Source organism: Nicotiana tabacum, chromosome 24 (assembly GCF_000715075.1).
Source record: "Nicotiana tabacum cultivar K326 chromosome 24, ASM71507v2, whole genome shotgun sequence".
Lineage (NCBI taxonomy): Eukaryota > Viridiplantae > Streptophyta > Magnoliopsida > Solanales > Solanaceae > Nicotiana > Nicotiana tabacum.
In genome coordinates this window covers 56,330,183-56,354,332 of record NC_134103.1, presented here as the reverse complement: position 1 = coordinate 56,354,332, position 24,150 = coordinate 56,330,183, and the positions used below count along the sequence as shown (strand labels likewise).

Genomic DNA, 24,150 nt, shown 5'->3' with positions numbered 1-24,150 from the left:
AGTAGGAGTTACCACTCTTCAATTGACACCACACTTGGTGTTCCACTTCATCCCACATTTGAAGCATTTTCCTCTACACACGAGATGACTGCCTCCATGGCACCACTAATTCATTGATCTTCTTGCAATATTTATTTCTAATGAATGTATTCCATAGAGTATTGTTTGTTCTGTAATTCCACCAAAGCTTGGAAAATAATGCCTTGGATACATCATGCAATGATCTAAAACCAAGACCTCCCTCATATTTAGGTAAACAAAGATTATCCCATGAAGCCTAGTGTCTTGCCCTTCCATTGCCTGAGTTGCTCCAATAAAATCTAGCAAACATCTTGTGTAATTGGTTGATCACATATATTAGAGGATTCACTACTAAAAGGAGATGAATTGGCATGCTTTCTAACACATGTGCAATGAACACAACCCTTTCACCAATTGAGAGTAACTTACCCTCCCATGATGATAACCTCTCCCGAACTTTGAAAATAATGCTCTTATAGAAATTCTTCCTCCTTCTACTATAGAATATTGGACATCCCACGTAAGTGAATGGGAAAGACTGTCTTTGGAACTCAGTGATTAAATGGACAGTATTTACTTCATCTGTAGGTGCCTTTTCGTGCATATAAAAGGAAGACTTTTCCTTGTTGATTTTCTGCCCTGAAGCTGCCTTATAATCCCCCAATACATTCATGATAAACAGGACTGCCCCGTAATAAGAAGAACAAAATATAATAGTATCATCTGCATAGGATAGATAATTGATGTTTTGGCTCCACTTTGGCATGCCAAAGCCTATGAAATCTGGATTGTCAAAAAAAAAGCATCCAAGGCTCTCCCAAGCACTTTTTGGTCTAAATGGTCTTTTATTCTGGTAATTTTTTACATAATATCTTTTTCTTGGTCTTTTATTTTTATATTTTGATTTATATTTATTATATTTCTTTGTTTTTCATTTTTTATTATATTTATTATATTTATCTGTATTATCTGTACATCCAAATTGTGGAGCTAGAATAAAATTTCTACAACAATGGTTTGTACAAATATGTGAAAAATATAAAGAAGAAACAAAAATAGAAAAAATATTAATAAAAAACTTAAGACGTTGTAAAAACAAAACAGCACCACAATTTGGATGTACAGATAATACAGATAAATATAATAAATATAATAAAAAATGGAAAACAAAGAAATATAATAAATATAAATCAAAATATAAAAATAAAAGACCAAGAAAAAGATATTATGTAAAAAATTACTAGAATAAAAGATCATTTAGACCAAAAAAAAAACTAACAGAATGTACTTGCTATAACTGTGGAAAATTAGGACATATAGCTAAAGACTGTAAAACACCTAGAAACCCAAAGAAAAAACAAATAACCGAAATCATAATTGATGATGAAGAATATATGCAGATGGAATATATAGATTATGAACTAGATAGTGAAGATAGTATATATGAAATATCAGATATAGAAGATGAAATAGAAAATGAAATAACTAAGGAAGATGATGAAATCTAATGACTGAAAAAGAAATAAAAGTAATAATACGAGAAGAATATAAAGATGAAGAATCCTCAGAACAAAAGATTATATTTGATAATAGTATATTTGAACAAATAAAAGAAAAAGAATTAGACCTCAGTGTTTAAAAAATATTTGAAGTACCTACGATAAAAAATTGGTTTAAAAGACAAAAAGAAGAATATTATGTGGTTAGCCAAAAAGAACATATAATTGACTGTAAATATACAAAAGGAAAAGCTAAAATACCAATAATAAACAAAAGAATAATAAACAAAGAAATACAAGATATAAAAGCAAAAAACCCAATTAAATATGTACACCTAGGAGGAACTGAAATACTAATAAAAGCATGTTTCAGGGAAGGAATAGATACCCCTATAGAAATATATTTAGCAGATGATAGAATAATTCAACCTATAGAAAAAAGCATAATAAGTGCAATAAAAGGAAATCTCATATATCAAAAATTCAAATTCATAATAAGTGCCAACTATTCAATAGCAATAAACGATAAGAATATAGATAAATCATTAGTACTATACTGGAAAATGTCAGGAATAGAATTAACACCTGGAAGTAAAATATTTACAGCTAGATGTAAAAATCTATACGTCTTAACAACAAAACATAAAATAGCAGCAAAAAATAAAATTAATAAAATCAAAATAGAAAACCCGTTTGAAAGAATAGTTACAGTTATTGACAATAATGAATATAGTTATAAAGAAATTGACATGGAAGAAGATTTAGAAATAGTAAAAGAAAGATTAAGTACATCAAGTATACCAAACCAATTAACCTATGAAACACCAACATCATCAAGAATAAGTACATCAAGAAGAGAATATATAATCCCAAAAAATTTAATAAGAAACACTACATATAACTACTATATAACTGGAATTATGGAACAAAGAAAATATCAAATATTAATAAATACAGGACAAGAAGAAAACTATATTACAAGAGAATTAGTAATAGAAACTGAAATAATAACTACTGAACAATTATGCCCTGAATTACCTACAGAATTAATAATAAATGAAGAAATAACAGAAAAAGAAATAATTATTGGAGGAATACCTTTAACGATACAATTTAAAATATACCAAGAAAATGAAAACGAAAATATTACACTAGGAATAAAATGGTTAGAAAATGTAAAACCATACAGCCTAGGAGATAAACAATTAACCATAACATACAAAGATAAGAAAATAATAATAAAAAGAACAGAAGAATGAAAATATATATACTCGCAAAAATCATAGTAGAAGGATATTATAATAGATACTATACACCAATGATAGATACAGGGGCAGAAGCTAATATATGTAAATATAATTGTTTACCAACAGATAAATGGGAAAAATTAAAAATACCTATGATAGTAACAGGATTTAATAATGAAGGTAGTATGATTAACTACAAAGCCAAAAATGTAAAAATACAAATATGGGATAAAATATTAACTATAGAAGAAATATATAACTTTGAATTCACTACGAAAGATATGTTACTAGGAATGCCATTTTTAGACAAATTATACCCACACATAATAACAAGAACACACTGGTGGTTTACCACACCATGTAAAAATAAAGTAGGAGCAAAAAGAGTAAATAATAAACAACGAAAAACTACATAATGGATACGAGGAAATGAAAAAATCACACAAAAATTAGAAAATATAAGTAAAAATACAACTACTCAATTAGAAATTATTATATTTACAATAGACAAAGTAAAAATAATCCAGAATGAATTAGAAAAATTATATAATGATAACCCTCTACAAGGATGGAATAAACATAAGACAAAAATAAAAATAGAACTAATCGAGGAAAATAGTATAATAACACAAAAACCCTTAAAATATAACTTTGATGACTTGGCAAAATTCAAAATGCATATAAAAGAATTATTAGATAACAATTACATACAAGAAAGTAATTAAACCTAGATATACAAATACAAATATGAACAATCTATTTTCAAAACCATTCATACAGAAAAATATCCAAAATACCCAGAAAGAAATATTTCTACCACCACAAATAAACACCTACAAAGAAAGCCTGAACCAAGCCAAAAAGACATACAACCATATAACCCGTACATATATAGACAACATATACAAAATACAAAACTTCCTAAACAAAAATCCAAGATCCCAAACTACCCAAAATTCAGATGAAGATTATATTACTCATTATCTAACAGGATATAATAAACTAATAGCACTACCAAATACAAATGCAAAACTAGTAGCCACTTGCTACAATTACGGATTACTAGATACAGTATACACACAAACAGGACAAGAGATAGCTACCATACCAGAATTATACAGAGCATTTATGCAATACAAAAGGATAACCAAAGGAACATTGTTCTATATAAGATTTTATTCAGCTACAGCAGAAATACTATATGAAGAGATAAAACCTATCATACAAGTTATCAAGATCGGACTTACAAGAGAGATGCTCGTACCAGAAAAAATAGAAGAACAAGAAGAGATAGAAAAAATAAATATTCCAGACTTTTATGCAAATAAAAGGATTATCGGAATATCCACTATACTAAATGAACTAGCAAACAACTACCTAAACCAGAATGCTATTTGGAGTTATTATTCAAGAGAACAGATAATGATATATTCAAATTGTAGAGAAATACGAGAACCAGATATGGAAGAATTAAGACAATGGGTCTTAAGTCTTTTGAAGCCAGAACAATCTACAACCACAAGAGCTATAAGGACAAATTTTATTTCTCCAGAATTATTAACAAGATACTGCAAGTTAATCAGTCTCAAATATCCAGACCAGATATGCTCAAAATGCAAAGGAGAAGATAATATTGTTCCAGACGTATAACTGGAATAAACAAGAAGAAGATTACTGAAGAAGAAGACGACAAGCTAGACGACAAAGAAATATGGCAGACAAAATAATATGAAAGATATATTGGATTCTTTTCTTTTCTTTATGTTATTTTGTTTTTTGTAAAAGTCGTAAAGTAAATAGTAAGAGTCAGTTTCATGAACAGTAAAGGTCGTTCATGAATAGTAAGAGTCAAGAGTCAGTTTCATGAACAGTAAAGGTCGTTCATGAATAGTAAGAGTCAAGAGTCAGTTTCATGAACAGTAAAGGTCGTTCATGAATAATAAAAGTCATTTTGTAATCTTTAAATAAGCCTTTCGTTTATGAAATAAGATAGGCTGCACATTAGCATCCAAGGGCTTCTCTCTTTTCTCTCTTCTCTCTAAAATACAAAATACAGAAAATACAGGAAAGCTAAAGGAAAGCTATGAATCAAGAAGCTAAGGATCAACAAGAAAATATGAAAACTATAAATCAACAAGAAGACATCAGGAACATACAAAACCAGGTATGTCATATTATAACTATGAGTAGCTAATTCATTATATTCCTGATAATCTCATACATGTAGATTATAATTATCCATCATATAATAATACTGTTATAGAAATCATCTTGAGTAAGTTTGCCATGAAAATATGCTAAGAATAGGTAAGCCCAGACTATGCATCCTAAAGTTGAAACCGGTAGGCAGAAGGCCGTTTAGGGGAGTAAACAAGAGTTGAAGCGCTGTTAGGGTAACTGATTGAAGTAGAAAATCATGGTAGTGACCAGAAAAGGTGATTAAAATAACTTATTATAATATGATGAATAAGGATAATAAACATAGAGATTAAAAGGAATATGTTTAGCAAATCATATGATAAGATGAACACTTACTTAATAGATGACGATATTAGTTATAAAACACTTATACTATATATACTAAAAACCATTAATAATGATGTAAGAAGAATAATCTATGAAAAACTAATTAGTTTTGAAATAACAGAAATAATGAATCAAAACTGGACAGAACTAATTATACCAGAAACAGACTTATATGAACTAGATCTATATTTTGATAACATATAATGAATCATACATATCTACAATACTGGCAACAAACTACAGATAATATAAATTTACTAAAAACCTTAGTAAAAGATAATATAGAACAATATCAAAGAACCCAAGATATGAGAATAATCAGAAATAATTATATCAGAAATAATTAGAATAATCCCACTACAAAGAGAATTTTATGAGAAAGCTTTCTCATCTAATAATAAAAAGAACAGAAGAATGAAAATATATATACTCGCAAAAATCATAGTAGAAGGATATTATAATAGATACTATACACCAATGATAGATACAGGGGCAGAAGCTAATATATGTAAATATAATTATTTATCAACAGATAAATGAGAAAAATTAAAAACACCTATGGTAGTAACAGGATTTAATAATGAAGATAGTATGATTAACTACAAAGCCAAAAATGTAAAAATACAAATATGGGATAAAATATTAACTATAGAAGAAATATATAACTTTGAATTCACTACGAAAGATATGTTACTAGGAATGCCATTTTTAGACAAATTATACCCACACATAATAACAAGAACACACTGGTGGTTTACCACACCATGTAAAAATAAAGTAGGAGCAAAAAGAGTAAATAATAAACAACGAAAAACTACAGAATGGATATGAGGAAATGAAAAAATCACACAAAAATTAGAAAATATAAGTAAAAATACAACTACTCAATTAAAAATTATTATATTTACAATAGACAAAGTAAAAATAATCCAGAATGAATTAGAAAAATTATATAATGATAACCCTCTACAAGGATGGAATAAACATAAGACAAAAATAAAAATAGAACTAATCGAGGAAAATAGTATAATAACACAAAAATCCTTAAAATATAACTTTGATGACTTGGTAGAATTCAAAATGCATATAAAAGAATTATTAGATAACAATTACATACAAGAAAGTAATAGTAAACATACAAGTCCAGCATTTATAGTAAATAAACATAGTGAACAAAAAAGAGGAAAAAGTAGAATGGTTATAGATTACCGTAACTTAAATGCAAAAACTAAAACATATAATTACCCAATACCTAATAAGATATTAAAAATAAGACAAATCCAAGGATATAATTACTTTAGTAAATTTGACTGTAAATCAGGATTTTACCATCTAAAACTAGAAGATGAATCTAAAAAACTAACAGCATTTACAGTACCACAAGGATTTTATGAATGGAATGTTTTACCATTTGGATATAAAAATGCACCAGGAAGATACCAACATTTTATGGATAATTATTTTAACCAACTAGAAAACTGTATAGTATATATAGATGATATATTACTATATTCAAGAACACAAGATGAACATATAAAATTATTAGAAAAATTCATACATATTATAGAAAACTCTGGTATAAGCTTAAGCAAAACCAAAGCAGAAATTATGAAGAATCAGATAGAATTTTTAGGAATACAAATAGATAAAAATGAAATGAAAATGCAAACACATATAGTACAAAAAATAATCAATCTTGATGAAAACATAGATACAAAAAAGAAATTACAATCATTTTTAGGACTAGTAAACCAAGTAAGAGAATATATACCCAAATTAGCAGAAAACTTAAAACCTTTACAGAAAAAACTAAAAAAGGATGTACAATATGGGTTTGATGAAAAAGATAAGGAACAAATAAGGAAGATCAAAATATTGTGCAAAAAATTACCAAAATTATACTTCCCAGATGAAAACAAGAAATTTACTTATATTGTAGAAACAGATTCAAATAATCATAGTTATGGAGGAGTTTTTAAATATAAATATGATAAAGAAAAAATAGAACATCATTGCAGGTATTATTCAGGATCTTATACGGAAGCACAAGAAAAATGGGAGATAAATAGAAAAGAATTATTTGCATTATATAAATGTTTATTAGCATTTGAACCATATATAGTTTACAACAGATTTATTGTAAGAACAAATAACACCCAAGTTAAATGGTGGATAACCAGAAAAGTACAAGATTCAGTTACAACAAAAGAAATACGCAGACTGGTATTAAATATATTAAACTTTACATTTACAATTGAAATAATCACTACTAACAAGAATGTTGTTGCAGATTACTTATCAAGACAAAGCTACCCAAACTGAATCAGATAATACAATGGAAAATCTACTCTTAGCTATGACTACACTTTGTAAAAAAGTGGAAAGCATAGAAGAAGAGATACAGATAATAAAGAAAACAGCTAGTGGTCAGCAGCATGACTTGAAAAATGCGGAGATAAGACGATCGGAAGTCTCTAAAATTCCAGAGCTAGAAGGTGACGTTGAGAAACACCTAAAAACTCATAACAGTTTGTTAAATGCAGTTGCAGGAAGTAGCACAGCTAGCAGTTTATCTGCAAAGAAGAAAGAAGAAATTAAACCTAGATATACAAATACAAATATGAACAATCTATTTTCAAAACCATTCATACAGAAAAATATCCAAAATACTCAGAAAGAAATATTCCTACCACCACAAATAAACACCTACAAAGAAAGCCTGAACCAAGCCAAAAAGACATACAACCATATAACCCGTACATATATAGACAACATATACAAAATACAAAACTTCCTAAATAAAAATCCAAGATCCCAAACTACCCAAAATCCAAATGAAGATTATATTACTCATTATCTAACAAGATATAATAAACTAATAGCACTACCAAATACAAATGCAAAACTAGTAGCCACTTGCTACAATTACGGATTACTAGATACAGTATACACACAAACAGGACAAGAGATAGCTACCATACCAGAATTATACAGAGCATTTATGCAATACAAAAGGATAACCAAAGGAACATTGTTCTATATAAGATTTTATTCAGCTACAGCAGAAATACTATATAAAGAAATAAAACCTATCATACAAGTTATCAAGATCGGACTTACAAGAGAGATGCTCGTACCAGAAAAAATAGAAGAACAAGAAGAGATAGAAAAAATAAATATTCCAGACTTTTATGCAAATAAAAGGATTATCGGAATATCCACTATACTAAATGAACTAGCAAACAACTACCTAAACCAGAATGCTATTTGGAGTTATTATTCAAGAGAACAGACAATGATATATTCAAATTGCAGAGAAATACGAGAACCAGATATGGAAGAATTAAGACAATGGGTCTTAAGTCTTTTGAAGCCAGAACAATCTACAACCACAAGAGCTATAAGGACAAATTTTATTTCTCCAGAATTATTAACAAGATACTGCAAGTTAATCAGTCACAAATATCCAGACCACATATACACAAAATGCAAAGGAGAAGATAATATTGTTCCAGACGTACAACTGGAATAAACAAGAAGAAGATTACTGAAGAAGAAGACGACAAGCTAGACGACAAAGAAATATGGCAGACAAAATAATATGAAAGATATATTAGATTCTTTTCTTTTCTTTATGTTATTTTGTTTTTTGTAAAAGTCGTAAAGTAAATAGTAAGAGTCAGTTTCATGAACAGTAAAGGTCGTTCATGAATAGTAAGAGTCAAGAGTCAGTTTCATGAACAGTAAAGGTCGTTCATGAATAGTAAGAGTCAAGAGTCAGTTTCATGAACAGTAAAGTTCGTTCATGAATAGTAAAAGTCATTTTGTAATCTTTAAATAAGCCTTTCGTTTATGAAATAAGATAGGCTGCACATTAGCATCCAAGGGCTTCTCTCTTTTCTCTCTTCTCTCTAAAATACAAAATACAGAAAATACAGGAAAGCTAAAGGAAAGCTATGAATCAAGAAGCTAAGGATCAACAAGAAAATATGAAAACTATAAATCAACAAGAAGACATCAGGAACATACAAAACCAGGTATGTCATATTATAACTATGAGTAGCTAATTCATTATATTCCTGATAATCTCATACATGTAGATTATAATTATCCATCATATAATAATACTGTTATAGAAATCATCTTGAGTAAGTTTGCCATGAAAATATGCTAAGAATAGGTAAGCCCAGACTATGCATCCTAAAGTTGAAACCGGTAGGCAGAAGGCCGTTTAGGGGAGTAAACAAGAGTTGAAGCGCTGTTAGGGTAACTGATTGAAGTAGAAAATCATGGTAGTGACCAGAAAAGGTGATTAAAATAACTTATTATAATATGATGAATAAGGATAATAAACATAGAGATTAAAAGGAATATGTTTAGCAAATCATATGATAAGATGAACACTTACTTAATAGATGACGATATTAGTTATAAAACACTTATACTATATATACTAAAAACCATTAATAATGATGTAAGAAGAATAATCTATGAAAAACTAATTAGTTTTGAAATAACAGAAATAATGAATCAAAACTGGACAGAACTAATTATACCAGAAACAGACTTATATGAACTAGATCTATATTTTGATAACATATAATGAATCATACATATCTACAATACTGGCAACAAACTACAGATAATATAAATTTACTAAAAACCCTAGTAAAAGATAATATAGAACAATATCAAAGAACCCAAGATATAGAATACATAGAATATGTATTAGAATGTATATCAGAAATAATTAGAATAATCCCACTACAAAGAGAATTTTATGAGAAAGCTTTCTCATCTGATTAAATTATAAATGAAAATAATAAGGACCTTCAAAATGGTATCAGTGCTATAGATTAAAAATGAACAAAGAAGAATTTGCTGTAGATGAAAAGACATATGAAAACCAAGATGGATTGAAAATAAAAATAATATTTTCAAATTTAGGCAGAAGATATAAAAAAATAGGAGATCAATTATATCTAATGATAGAAAAAGAAACAGCAAGATTAGAAGATAGTCTGACAGCTATGACAAGAATAAGTAAAGAAAATGAAGAAATCGATAAGAAAAAAGAAATTGAAATTATTAAAAATCAAGCAAACAAGGAAATACAACAATTAGAAGAAATAAAAAACACAAAAATTATAGCACTAGAAAAAGAGTTAAACATGTTAAAAGCACTTTATGAAAATAAACAAAGAGAAAAAAATAAAGAAATAGAATTAACAGATGAAATAAATAAATTTAAACAAATATTACAAACAAATGAAATAAATAAATTTAAACAAATATTACAAACAGAAGAAACTCCCAGAATTGAAGAAATAGATAACAATATAGATGACCAAGAGTCAGAATCAAGTAAAATAAGTGAAACATATACAGAACTTTTAGAAAGTATAGAAAAAACAAAAAATATAGAAGTAAATACAGGAGATGTAAATATGGATGAAAAACCTAGTACATCAGGTGTAAAAAATCCAAAAGGATTATACCCAAATTATTATACAGCTAATTATGAACAACATGATAGATATAATACACTATGGGATAGTAGATTAAATAAAAAATGGACACCAAAACCAATATCAGAACAATATAACTTTTTAGATTTAGATTGCGTAGCAGATATAAATAAAACAATCCAACTATGGATGGGATATGTATCTAAACAATTAGTAGATAATAAAATAGGAATGACAGAAACACCAGGATATATAGAAAGAACACTCATAAGAACAGTAAAATTATGGTTACATAATTTAACTAGAGAAAGTATAGATACCTTAAGAAGTAATAAAAAATTTAATGGTGAAATAGCAACAACAAATATAAAAATATTATACAAATATGAAATAGCCATAAGAAACGAATTTAGTAGTATGACTACAGAAATTGAAGAACAAAATAAAGAAAAACAAACAAGTAGAAATCTGATAACAAAATTAGCAATATGTAATATGTGCTATATAGACGAATATACTTGTGCATTTAGGGAATATTATTATAAAGGAACATATAATACAGAAGAAAGCAAAGAAATAAGAAAACTATATTTCACAAAATTACCAGAACCTTTTAACTCTAAAATAATAAAAGATTGGAATGAAGCAGGATTAACAGATACTTTAGGAGCTAGAATAAAATTTCTACAACAATGGTTTGTACAAATATGTGAAAAATATAAAGAAGAAACAAAAATAGAAAAAACATTAATAAAAAACTTAAAACGTTGTAAAAACAAAACAGCACCACAATTTGGATGTATAGATAATACAGATAAATATAATAAATATAATAAAAAATGGAAAACAAAGAAATATAATAAATATAAATCAAAATATAAAAATAAAAGACCAAGAAAAAGATATTATGTAAAAAATTACTAGAATAAAAGATCATTTAGACCAAAAAAGAAACTAACAGAATGTACTTGCTATAACTGTGGAAAATTAGGACATATAGCTAAAGACTGTAAAGCACCTAGAAACCCAAAGAAAAAACAAATAACCGAAATCATAATTGATGATGAAGAATATATGCAGATGGAATATATAGATTATGAACTAGATAGTGAAGATAGTATATATGAAATATCAGATATAGAAGATGAAATAGAAAATGAAATAACTAAGGAAGATGATGAAATCTAATGACTGAAAAAGAAATAAAAGTAATAACACGAGAAGAATATAAAGATGAAGAATCCTCAGAACAAAAGATTATATTTGATAATAGTATATTTGAACAAATAAAAAGAAAAGAATTAGACCTCACTGTTGAAAAAATATTTGAAGTACCTTCGATAAAAAAATTGGTTTAAAAGACAAAAAGAAGAATATTATGTGGTTAGCCAAAAAGAACATATAATTGACTGTAAATATACAAAAGGAAAAGCTAAAATACCAATAATAAATAAAAGAATAATAAACAAAGAAATACAAGATATAAAAGCAAAAAACCCAATTAAATATGTACACCTAGGAGGAACTGAAATACTAATAAAAGCATGTTTCAGGGAAGGAATAGATACCCCTATAGAAATATATTTAGCAGATGATAGAATAATTCAACCTATAGAAAAAAGCATAATAAGTGCAATAAAAGGAAATCTCATATATCAAAAATTCAAATTCATAATAAGTGCCAACTATTCAATAGCAATAAACGATAAGAATATAGATAAATCATTAGTACTATACTGGAAAATGTCAGGAATAGAATTAACACCTGGAAGTAAAATATTTACAGCTAGATGTAAAAATCTATACGTCTTAACAACAAAACATAAAATAGCAGCAAAAAATAAAATTAATAAAATCAAAATAGAAAACCCGTTTGAAAGAATAGTTACAGTTATTGACAATAATGAATATAGTTATAAAGAAATTGACATGGAAGAAGATTTAGAAATAGTAAAAGAAAGATTAAGTACATCAAGTATACCAAACCAATTAACCTATAAAACACCAACATCATCAAGAATAAGTACATCAAGAAGAGAATATATAATCCCAAAAAATTTAATAAGAAACACTACATATAACTACTATATAACTGGAATTATGGAACAAAGAAAATATCAAATATTAATAAATACAGGACAAGAAGAAAACTATATTACAAGAGAATTAGTAACAGAAACTGAAATAATAACTACTGAACAATTATGCCCTGAATTACCTAAAGAATTAATAATAAATGAAGAAATAACAGAAAAAGAAATAATTATTGGAGGGATACCTTTAACGATACAATTGCCCATTCAATAGAATTGAGTACCAGTTATTGGACACTAATCTGAATATCATATCAATGAAGATCTCTCCAAACCCCATTTTCCTCAACACCTTTGTCAAAAACAACCACGACACTCTATCATAAGCTTTTTCCATGTCCAATTTGATTGCCACATTGGCTGGCTTCCCTCTCAATCTTATGTCAGTTATGATCTCCTGAGTAAGCAAGATATTTTCCACTATGCTCCTCCCCTTAACAAAGCCAGCCTGATTAGGAGAGATTAGTGAAGGTAGAAGCTCAACTAACCTCTCATGGATCACTCTAGATATGATCTTGTTTGAGAAGTTACTCAAATTGATTGGCCTCATATCAGAAAATGTTGAAACATTCTTCTTCTTTGGAAGCAAGATAAGATTTGTGTGAGTGATGAACCTTGGTAATTCTGCACCATTAAACAAAGCTCTCACCATGTTAAGGATGTCCTCACCTATAACTTCCCAGCTAGCTTGATAGAATTGTCCAGTGAATCTATCTGGACCACTGATACTATCACCATTCAACCCAAAAATAGCTGCTTTAACCTCCTCCATGGTTGGTTCTTGCCAGAATTTTGCATTTTGTTCATTAGACACCAACTTAGGGGCATGCTGAATAATGTCAAAGTTGGTAGGTATTCTTTCCTCTATGAATTGATCTTGGAAAAACTCAACTGCTTCCCTTACCATGTCTTCTTGTGTGTCCAGCCAATTATTATTTTTGTCCAGAATTATGGACAGTTGTAGCCTCTTCCTCTTGCCTCTCACATGAGCATGAAAAAATTTAGTATTCCTATTACCATCTTTAAACTATTGCATACTAGCCTTTTGCCTCCAAAATCCTTCTTCTAGATGATAATATCTTGTAAGATCACCTTCTACTTTGTGCAGCTTAGTCCTATTCTGAACTGTTGGATTTAATTCAAACTCAATATCGTGTACCTTAATAACATCCTCCAATGCTGCAATTTGTTTGAATATACCCCCAAAAGTCTCCTTGCTCCAGGCTGCCAGTGCTGACTTCACCTTCTTGAATTTGCTTTGGAATATGATGAATGGATTCCCCATAGAGTCAGCTTCCCAATTTTCCTTCACTAGATTCAGAAAAGACTCATGATTGGTCCAAAAATTGAGAAACTTGAAGGGTTTCTTAATTTGGACAGTGTCAATATTACATGACAATAAGAGAGGAGCATGGTCTGAACCATACTTGATAAGGTGCACAACTTCTAACGCTCGGAACAAATCAAAGAACTGTTGATTTTCCAAGAACCTATCAAGCCTCTTAAAGATGCAATCGATATCAAACCTTCCATTCCACCAAATATACATGCTCCCTTTGAAGCCAAGATCATACAGTGCACATGTGTCCACACAATGTGCAAAATCTTCTACTTCAGTCAAATAAACTAGAAGGACCCCATATTTCTCCTCCTCGAATAAAATCACATTGAAATCCCTTCCAACAAGCCAAGGGGATTCCATATCTGAGGCTAAATGATACATGGAATCCCAAAGCTCAATTCATTCTATAGTATCACATTTGGCATATACTAATGTCACATATAGTTCCTTATTCAAATTCCTATGAAACAACTTCAATGTAATTTGTTGTTCCATATCCATCACAATGTCTACATCAATATTTTTCATCAACAAAAGCCCTATCTTGCCATTTACATTAGCATAGGCAGCATGGATCCCCAGTTTTCTTCTATACTCCTCCAGCTTGTTTATGTCTTGCCAAGATTCCATCAACCACATCAGGTAAAACTTGTACTTTTTATGTAGGTTAAGCAACCTATTGAAAGCTTTTTGTGTGTTAATCGACCTCACATTCCACATTAACGCATTATCCATGAGATTATTTGGAAGTAGAGACCACACTCCCCTTTGGTTTCACCCTTTGAGCTACACTCTCCTCGATGCCTTTATTTTATTTTCTTGTAGGTTTTCCAGTTGATTTCCTCTTGTCCACACTATTGGGAGATATATCACCATCTTTTGCTACTTGTTTAAAATTAGCAGTAGTAGATTCCTCCTCTATGTCCTCCCCCAAGTCTTCCTCTTCACCTTGTGCATCATCAACCACCTGTAGGGCTAAAGGATTTGGTTCATGATTTTTGGTAATCATTCCCAATTCCCTTTGACCCATGTTGTTAATCATAATTCCTTTAGCTAAGATTCCACTTGTTACACTAAAATTTTTCCCAGCTAAAAGTCCAGGATCCTCAATAGTAGCAACTGCTAGTTGTAAAGCAGTATTACTTTGCCTAGATTTCATATTGCTAGCATTAGGAACCAAATAAATTTGGTCAGTTGACATCCTTGTACCCTCTTTCAATATTCCAACATTAATCTCCCTAGGTTCACTGTAGAATCAAACTAGGGTTCACTGTAGAATCAAACGCAGTAATTACTGTTCCATTGCCTTGTGACACCTTCGCAGCAGATGTTTGATCAAGAGACATATATGTATGCTCAATTAAATCATCTTGAACCTTTTCATATTGATTCCCAGCTGAAAACTCCACCGGATCACTTCTAATGATGGCCAACACCTGGACAGTACCCCTAGGATTTACAGTTCTATTGGTGTTCTTCTTAGGTGAGGATTTAATCTTCGAGCCACATGTGAAACTATCCTATATATTTGTATCTTGACCTACTCCAACTTTTGGGTCAGCTGTTGGTTGTCCAGCCCCTTCCCCATCTTCAACCCTAGGTTTGGAATTCCTAGGGTTTACTGTAGACTTAGGGCTCAAACTTGATGCCAAATCTGCTTGCTTGTTATGACTTTCTTCTTTGCTTTTGGGACTCAAGTTTGCATTTGTATCATTCTCCATAATCTTTACCTCTTAACTCCACAAACTTGTACCAGAACAAACCTCAATATTAGTCCCATGCTCCTTAGAGTCATCATAAGTTTGCGATGGAATTTCCTGGCAAGAATGGTTAACTGTTACATTCATCTTCCTCAATTCCTCTTACCTGTGCCAAATCTTCTGTGAACCCACTCAATTGTGGATTCCTTCTTATTTGCCTCATCTATCCCCATCCCAATAAGACTAGGACTAAAAATTTCTTTTGCCATATTTGGTGAACCTGCCGTCATTAAGACCCTTTCGTAGTAGGCGTAGGATTGGCCTTTTAACCTCATTCTGTTCCTTGTTTAACACTTTTTCCACCGCTTCCTTCTTTACTTGTTTTAATACTTTGATCTCACCTTCTTTTAACAAGGAAAACTTGTTACTCGTTTGCACTGGTACATCAGATTTTTCGTTCCCAGCCCCGTCCAATTTTACCAGTTGGTTCCTTTCCTTTAACCTCCTTCTTCTCCTTTGAGTGCATAACTTCACCACTCCCAGTCTCATCAATTATCTATCCTCTACTATCTCTTTGATACTTATTCTTCCTTCTTTGCATCCACTCATTCCTTGTAGCATTTGGCACTAGATTACCCATAACTTTTCCACTTGTTAAGATCTTCGTAGAAGCTGTAGCAGTTCCACTAATATTACTTTGCACTATAATATTCTTCTCCTTGACTTGATCATCAACAACACCCTCATGTTTTTTGTGTAATTCTGGATTAATCACCCAGCATTCTTGCTCATTATGGCCTTGCTTCTTACAGGATTTGCAGTATTTAGGAATATAATCGTACTTAATTTTGATCCACTATTATTGCTCGGGGCCAGTTTCATCTTCCTCCTTCACAATCTCAATTCTTTGTGAAAAAATGGGTAATAAATTCACCTCAACTTTAACCTTAGCACAACTTGGTCTTGTACCATTTTGAGTTTCCATGTCTACATGTAATGGTTTACCAACTGCCCTAGCTAAAGAAAATACAAAATCCTTACCAAAAAAGTTAGAAGGCAAGTCTAAGAACGAAATCCAAGCTATAGCAATTGGGGTCTCTTCATTAGGTTTCCACCATGGGCTCCATTTGGTATACCTCATATGCGACATATCATCTTTTGCCTTCAAATAAAAGGCAAGCAACGACCTTTTAGTTCACATTGAGAGGAATAGCTTTACGTAACTCCTACATAATAGGCTTCCCATATGAGAACTTGCCAAGAACAGCAAGTTGGAGTCCTTGTTGCATAATGGATTACCTCACCTTTGTCTTCTTCAAATGTACAATGGGTTCACGATGAAGATATTCGATTGGTTTTAGGGCTACACTGGGTAACGTCTGCATGGCAGCATTTAATGAACTATGTTTTACTAATTGTGCATAGTTTTGGATCGAGTTTGGGGTTGTGGATGTTTGGTGGGGTTGCATAGGTGGTGCAGATGAGTGACCAACCTCCATAAAAGGCTGGCCAGTGGCCTGAGCGGCCATTGAAGAGCTGCTCAAGCTTCGAGTTTCAATCGTCACAATCTCCACTCGCCAGAGCTCTTGGTAGGGTTTTGTTTCTCAAGAAATCTATATAAACATGATATTCACTCAGGTCATAATTTAATTGCCATAGTTATGCTTTTCTTTGGAAAATATTTCAAGTATGTTTGATCTTTCAAATACTTATGAAGTAAATTCATATTTCAAAGGAAATCTCTATGTTTTCCTTGTGGAAAGGTTTTAATGTGTTTTCAGCTCTTACATACTCATGTTTTGGTACTATATTCTCCAATGTTTTAAATTACCTTCGAGGTTTTATGATAAACCATGGAAAGTGAAAGTATGAAAGATGAAATGTGGGAATTTTTCTAATTAAATATGATGTATGTACGACCTAAGGGTCAATGGAAAGAAAAGGTTTTACAAATTTCTATGAATGAAGTATTGTTGTGTAACCGATAAGGTGTAGGTTGAAAGGCCTATACCTGAAACTATGCGTGCCGGTGTAAGAGTTGGTTGGGACAAGTACCTTTCGCACCATTTTCAGATTATTCCCAAATATTGGTATGATGTATTGTATTTCTATCATAGACACATTGATCCACATGGAATTGTGGTGAGATGGCTTAGTCGATCGGGCCGATATCAGACGCCATGCTGCGCACATGGTAGTTAATGCTTTTTTGAAGATTGTTTATGTTTTAACTAGGCATTTTTAAATACTTTTCATTTTCTTACTACTTCCATGTCCCCCTCTCCTTATATCGGTATTCTATTCCATGTGAGGATACATAGCTCTACCTACTAGTTATACTCCATATCTACTAACGTCGCCTTTTTTCAGGGATGCTGTATCTTTAATGGATGCAGGTGGTACCTCAGCAAGTGGCATCGATTCTCGATAGGTGTGTACCATATTCTCAACTAATTTGGTAAGCCCTACTGTATATCGGGGTCTTCTATTATTTTGATCCTAGTACATTATATTTTGAGGTATAGCTAGGGCTTTGTCATCGGCACTTCCATATTTTCTCATATTAGTCTAGAGGCTCCGTAGACACACTGTGGGTCATGTTACTATGGAGAGAACTATATATGCTAGTTTGGTCATTTACTCCCACTTGTAAGCTAAGGATTTTTATTATTTTGTCATCTATCAATGAAATTTCTTAATTAATGAAAATAAGTGTTGTGCATCCTTATCTTCCCAATTTACTATATCATGTTAATTCTTCTTAAATCACTTATGGATAAGGGAAGAGAGTAGACTCCAAGTAGGCTTTCTTGATTGTGTTACTTTGGTTGGGCCCCGAAGTTTAATGTGTCCTAGGATATCTCGGATCCATGTCTAGTTGAGTCATTCTTATCAGTATAAAGTCGACCACATCTATTATTAGGAGGCTACTTGGGCATTTAGGAATGTCACCTTTCTTTGGTTCTCTAGATCGTTTGATAGAGATTAATCATAAGACTGCCCTTTTAACTCGTGCTTTGTTCTAATTTTCAGTACATGGTGCCTAGGAAAAAGGTAAAGAGTAGCCAAAGGGCCGATTCCACCCCAAGAGTGGCAGTTAATATAGTGCATGGTGTTGTGGGTGAGAACCCAAGGGGTGAAGGCACTACCCAACTACACCACCTCCTACTTCTAGTAATCATGCTGAGATTCTGACCAAGAATGAATAGATGCCTCAACAAATTGATACACTAGCTCTACCTCCAGCTTCATCCGCCTGTCCTAGTTCTTCTGTTGGAGACCTTAGGGGAGTCATCCAATTGTTGACTCAGATAATGGCTTCCCAAGCTTAGAGATTGAATGCTATATCTACTTCCTCCAGTCACCAAGGGGATTTAGCTAGTTTTAGAGTGAAGAGATTCCTCCGGTTAGATCCTCTCGTGTTCACGGGTACTAAGCTCGAGGAGGAGCCACAGGAGTTTATTGATGATATGCACAAGACCATTCGTGTGGTGCATGCCACTGAGACATACGCAATGGAATTGGCCTCTTATTGCCTGAAGGAAGTGTTGTATACTTGGTATGAGTTGTGGGAAGAGTCGCGCAAGGAAGGTGACCCTCTGGAAATGTGGAATGAGTTCACGAATGCCTTTATTGATTATTTATTACCTACTGAGACCAGGGAAGCCGAGCCATCGAGTTCGAGAATTTGAAGCAAGGAAACATGAGTGTGCGGAATTACCACCTGAATTTTGTGAATCTTTGAAGGTATGCTCTCTTCATGTTGCCCACTTTGGAGGCTAGGATGCGCCGATTTGTGCAAGACCTTAGTACATTGGTTATCAATGAGGTTTCTACCGCCGACTAGAATTCTAATATGACTTATAGGATGATGGTGGCATTATCTCACGCCACAGAGACCCGAAAGTTTAAAAGTAGGATAAAACGAGATAGTAACAAGAAGGCCTGGTTCGTGGGAAACTTTGGTGGTTTATTCAGTGGTGGTAGTGGTGGAAAGGCATTGTTTAGGAGAGAGTCATCTGGTCTGTCACATCTAGTTTCTCAGTATTCAACTAGTGCACCGCTATCAGAGCCTAGTCAGCAACAATGGGGCCATATCAAGCCAAACTAGGGTAGTATGGGACCTTATCAGCATATTCAGTCAGGTGAGAGTCTCAAGCCACAGTAGAGGCCCTCTATATTCTAAGTGTGGGAGGAAGCATCCGGGAGTAAGCCACATAGGCCCAGGTATATGATATAGATACAGTCTAAGGGGCGACATTCATAGAGACTACCCTTCATCTCGATAGAATGCTTGTAGGGTTGTGGTGCAGCCAACCAGTTCAGCGGTTACTACTTTTACAGCACCTTCCCCAGCTCTAGGTACTCCGACACTCGTAGGGTGTGGTGCAGCTAGAGGTGGTACATAGGGTCCAAGAGGACCTAGTAGATTCTATGCCATGTTGGGCCACTAGAGTTTAGACACTTATCCAGATATTTTCATACATATGTTGACCATACAATCTCATGATGTGTATGCTCTTATAGATCCCGGTTCTACATTATTGTATGTCACTCCTTATGTTGCCATGGAATTTGGGATAGAATAAAAACTTCATGAGCCGTTCTTAGTATCTACTCCAGTTGGTGAATCTATTGTGGTCACACATGTATATAGGGACTGTTTTGTCACACCGCGTGATCGATACACCATAGCTTACCTCATTGAATTGGTGATGGTGGATTTTAATGTGATAATGGGGATGGACTGGCTTTACTCATTCCTTGCTAAGATTTATTGACGAACCAAAACTATTAGGTTTGAGTTTCTAGACGATCTATTCATTGAGTGGAAGGGGTATGACGTCGTGCCAAAGGGATGGTTTATTTCTTACCTTAAGGCCATGAAGATGATTAACAAGGGATATGTCTACCACCTGGTCCAAGTCACGAACACCGATGTTGAGGCACAGACATTTCAGGAGATTGACTTCGGGATAGATGTTTATTCGGGTACACGACCTATTAAAACAATCCTATAGAATGGGTTCGGTAGAATTGAAGGAATTGAAAGAGCAGTTGAAAGACTTTCTAAAGAAGGGTTTCATCTGACCGAGTGTGTCACCTTTTGGCGCACCCGTTCTCTTTGTAAGGAAGAATGATGGATCGTTAAGGATGTGCAACGACTATCGGTAACTCAAAAAGGTCACCATCAATAACAAGTATCCATTGCCTAGGACAGATGACTTATTTGATCAATTAGATGGTGCCAAGTACTTCTCCAAGATTGACCTAAGGTCGGGGGTATCACCAATTGAAGATAAGAGAGAAGGATATTTCGAGAACACCTTTCAGTACCTAGTATGGGCACTTTGAATTTCTGGTGATGATTTTTGGGCTAACGAATGCGCTTGCTGCTTTCATTGATTTTATAAATTGAGTCTTCAAGCATTTCCTTGACTCATTTTTAATAGCGTTCATTGAAGATTTCCTTGGGTCATGTAATAGCGTTCATTGAAGGGGACCATGCCGATCATCTCAAGGTGGTTTTGCAAACTATAGATCAACACAAGTTATATGAGAAGTTTTTGAAATGTTAGTTTTGGATCGAGTCCGTCACTTTCTTGGGTCATGCAGTCTCTAGTGAGAGAATCAAGGTTGATCCTCAGAAGATTGAAGCTATGAAGAATTGGCCTAGACCCACGACTCCGATGGAGATTTGCAGTTTCTTATTCTTCGGCTTAGCTGGATATGACAGGAGGTTCTTGGTGGGGTTCTCTTCTCTTGCCTCTCCCTTGACTAAATTAACGCAAAAGGCAGCTAAATTTCAATAGTCAGATGCTTGTGAAAAGAGTTTCAAGAGTTGAAGCCAAGGTTGACCATGACACATGTGTTTGACCTTATCGTAAGGTACATATGTGTTCATCATATATTGCGATGCTTCAAGGGTTGGACTTGAGTGTTTATTAATGCAACATGGCAAGGTGGTTGCGTATTCTTCAAGCAACTCAAGAACCACAAAAAGTATTATCCAACACACGACTTAGAGCATGCGGTAGTGGTGTTTGCATTGAAGATTTGACATCATTATCTGTATGGGGTCAATGTGGATATATTCATGGACCATAAGAGTCTTTAATATATCTTTAAGAAGAAAGAGTTGAACCTAAGGAAAAGGAGATGGCTTGAGTTACTTAAAGACTACGACATCGACATTATTTATCACCCATGAAGGCTAATGTTGTGGCTGGTTCTCTTAGCTGAAAGTCTATGGGTAGTTTGGCTCACTTGGAGGCACACTAAAGGACGATGGCCAAGGAAGTTCACCGGTTGGCTAATTTGGGAGTTCAGCTCGCGGAATCTATTGAAGGTAGGATGATTGTGCAAAATAGAGTTGACTCATTGCTAGTAGTGGAAGTTAAGGAAAATCAATATAATGATCCATTCTTGGTGCAGTTGAAGGAGGGGATTCATAAACACAAGACCATGGATTTTTCTCTTGGCATGAATAATGGTGCGCTAAGGTACCACGAGCAATTGTGTGTTCCAAATGTGGATTGTCTCCAAGAGAGAATCATGACCGGGGCTCACAGTTCCAAGTATTCTGTGCACCCGCCTCTACAAAAATGTACCATGATCTCAAGGAAGTCTACTGGTGGAATGATATGAAAAGTGATAAAGTGGACTTTGTGGCCAGATGCTCAAATTGCCAGTATGTGAAGGCCATGCACTAGAGGCCTGGCGGTTTGGCGCATAATATAGAAATTCCTATATGGAAGTGGGAGATGATCAACATGAACTTTGTGGTAGATTTACCTCGCACACATCTTAAGTTTGACTCAATTAGGGTGATTGTGGATAGACTCACGACGTCAACACATTCCTTGATAACTATGTCAAGGATATAATTATATTTCATGACACTCCAGTTTTCATCATATCGGACCGAGGGGTACAGTTCATCACTAACGTTTTGCAGAATTTTGAGCAAGGTTTGGGTACTCAGGTGAATCTTAGAACAACTTTCAATCCACAAACCCACGGTCAAGCCGAGCAAACTATACAAAAACTTTAGAATATGCTATGTGCTTGTGTTCTTTACTTCAAGGGTAGCTGGAATTATCATTTGCCGCTCATAGAATTTGTCTACAATAACAACTATCATGCCAACATTCAAATGGCACCGTTCGATTCTCTCTGCAGTAGAAGTGGTAGATCCCATATTGGTTGTTTTGGAGAAAGAGAAGCAGAATTTATAGGGCTAGACCTCATGCATCAAGCTATGGAGAAGGTCAAGATCATCAAGGAATGGGTGAGAATCGCTCAAACCCACCAGAAATCCTATTAAGATGTGCGACACAGAGACTTAGAGTTAAAAGAGGATGACTGGGTGATTTTGAAGGTTTTCCCCCATGAAAGGTATAATGCGATTTGGGAAGAAAGGAAAATTGAGTCCAAGGTCTATCGGACTTTATAGAATCTTGCAGAAGATTGGTCAAGTAGCATATAGGCTAGAGTTACCTCTAGAGTTGTCATTAGTACACCGAGTATTCCATGTGTCTATGTTAAAGAAGGTGGTTGGAGATCCATCGCTCATCGTCCCTGTGGAGGCTATTGAAGTTAATGTAGAATTGACTTATGAGGAGATTCCGGTTGCCATCATTGATAGAAAAGTTCGTAAGATGAGGAATAAAAAGATTGCTTCAGTCAAAGTGCTATGGCAAAATCAACAAGCCGAAGAGGCTACCTGTGAAGCAAAGAAAGATATGGAGAGGAAATATCCTCACTTGTTTGTAGAACCAAATGGATGTGCTTAAAAGAATGTTAGAGTTTACTTTTCTATGAGCTATGTTCTAAACCTGTATAACTTATTTTAAGATTCTCCTTTGGCAATTTAATGCACATGATGTTATGATTGGTGTTGTTTTTGTGTTTGTGATATTTTGTTGAGTTGTGGATGCATTGTTAGGATTGGTTTATGTGGCTCTCTGACAGGTGGATAGGCCCTGATACAGAGGAAACTCTGCCAAAATTTTTGAAAATTTGGGGAGTTAATCAAATTCTGACCTATTGGTGCATTTATAAGGAACTAAGTCGCTTTGGGTGTCTATCCAGACTCTAACCCTCATTCGATGATGAATGATCCTAAGCGGGAGAGAATGTAAGACCCCGTAAAAGTTAGCCAAGGATTTTAGGATTTTCCAGTGCCGGGGTCAAGCTAAGATGTTCGGAAGGTGATGGGATGAGTTTCCTCGCTGTGGTACAAATTTATGGA

The 24,150-nt window shown here is 33.1% G+C and overlaps 2 protein-coding genes across 2 annotated transcripts; one reads left to right on the top strand and one right to left on the bottom strand.

Moving 5' to 3' along the window:
- Positions 1-13,881: 13,881 nt before the first annotated feature.
- LOC142178159 (uncharacterized) lies at positions 13,882-14,556 on the bottom strand. The gene has a single exon (XM_075247487.1). The coding sequence runs from the start codon at positions 14,554-14,556 to the stop codon at positions 13,882-13,884; it is 675 nt and encodes a 224-aa protein (XP_075103588.1).
- An 8,496-nt stretch (positions 14,557-23,052) lies between these two features.
- Positions 23,053-23,692, top strand: LOC107830662 (uncharacterized). Its single transcript, XM_075247486.1, has 2 exons — positions 23,053-23,187; positions 23,363-23,692. The coding sequence occupies exons 1-2, from the start codon at positions 23,053-23,055 to the stop codon at positions 23,690-23,692; spliced, it is 465 nt and encodes a 154-aa protein (XP_075103587.1).
- The last annotated feature ends 458 nt before the right edge of the window (positions 23,693-24,150 follow it).

Bases quoted from the DNA above. Each gene is read 5' to 3' on its own strand.
- LOC142178159 (XM_075247487.1), bottom strand. From the start codon at position 14,556: ATGGAATCCCCTTGGCTTGTTGGAAGGGATTTCAATGTGATTTTATTC.
- LOC107830662 (XM_075247486.1), top strand. From the start codon at position 23,053: ATGGCACCGTTCGATTCTCTCTGCAGTAGAAGTGGTAGATCCCATATT. The intron at 23,188-23,362 runs GTGAGAATCGCT...AGAATCTTGCAG, and splicing joins TCAAGATCATCAAGGAATGG to AAGATTGGTCAAGTAGCATA.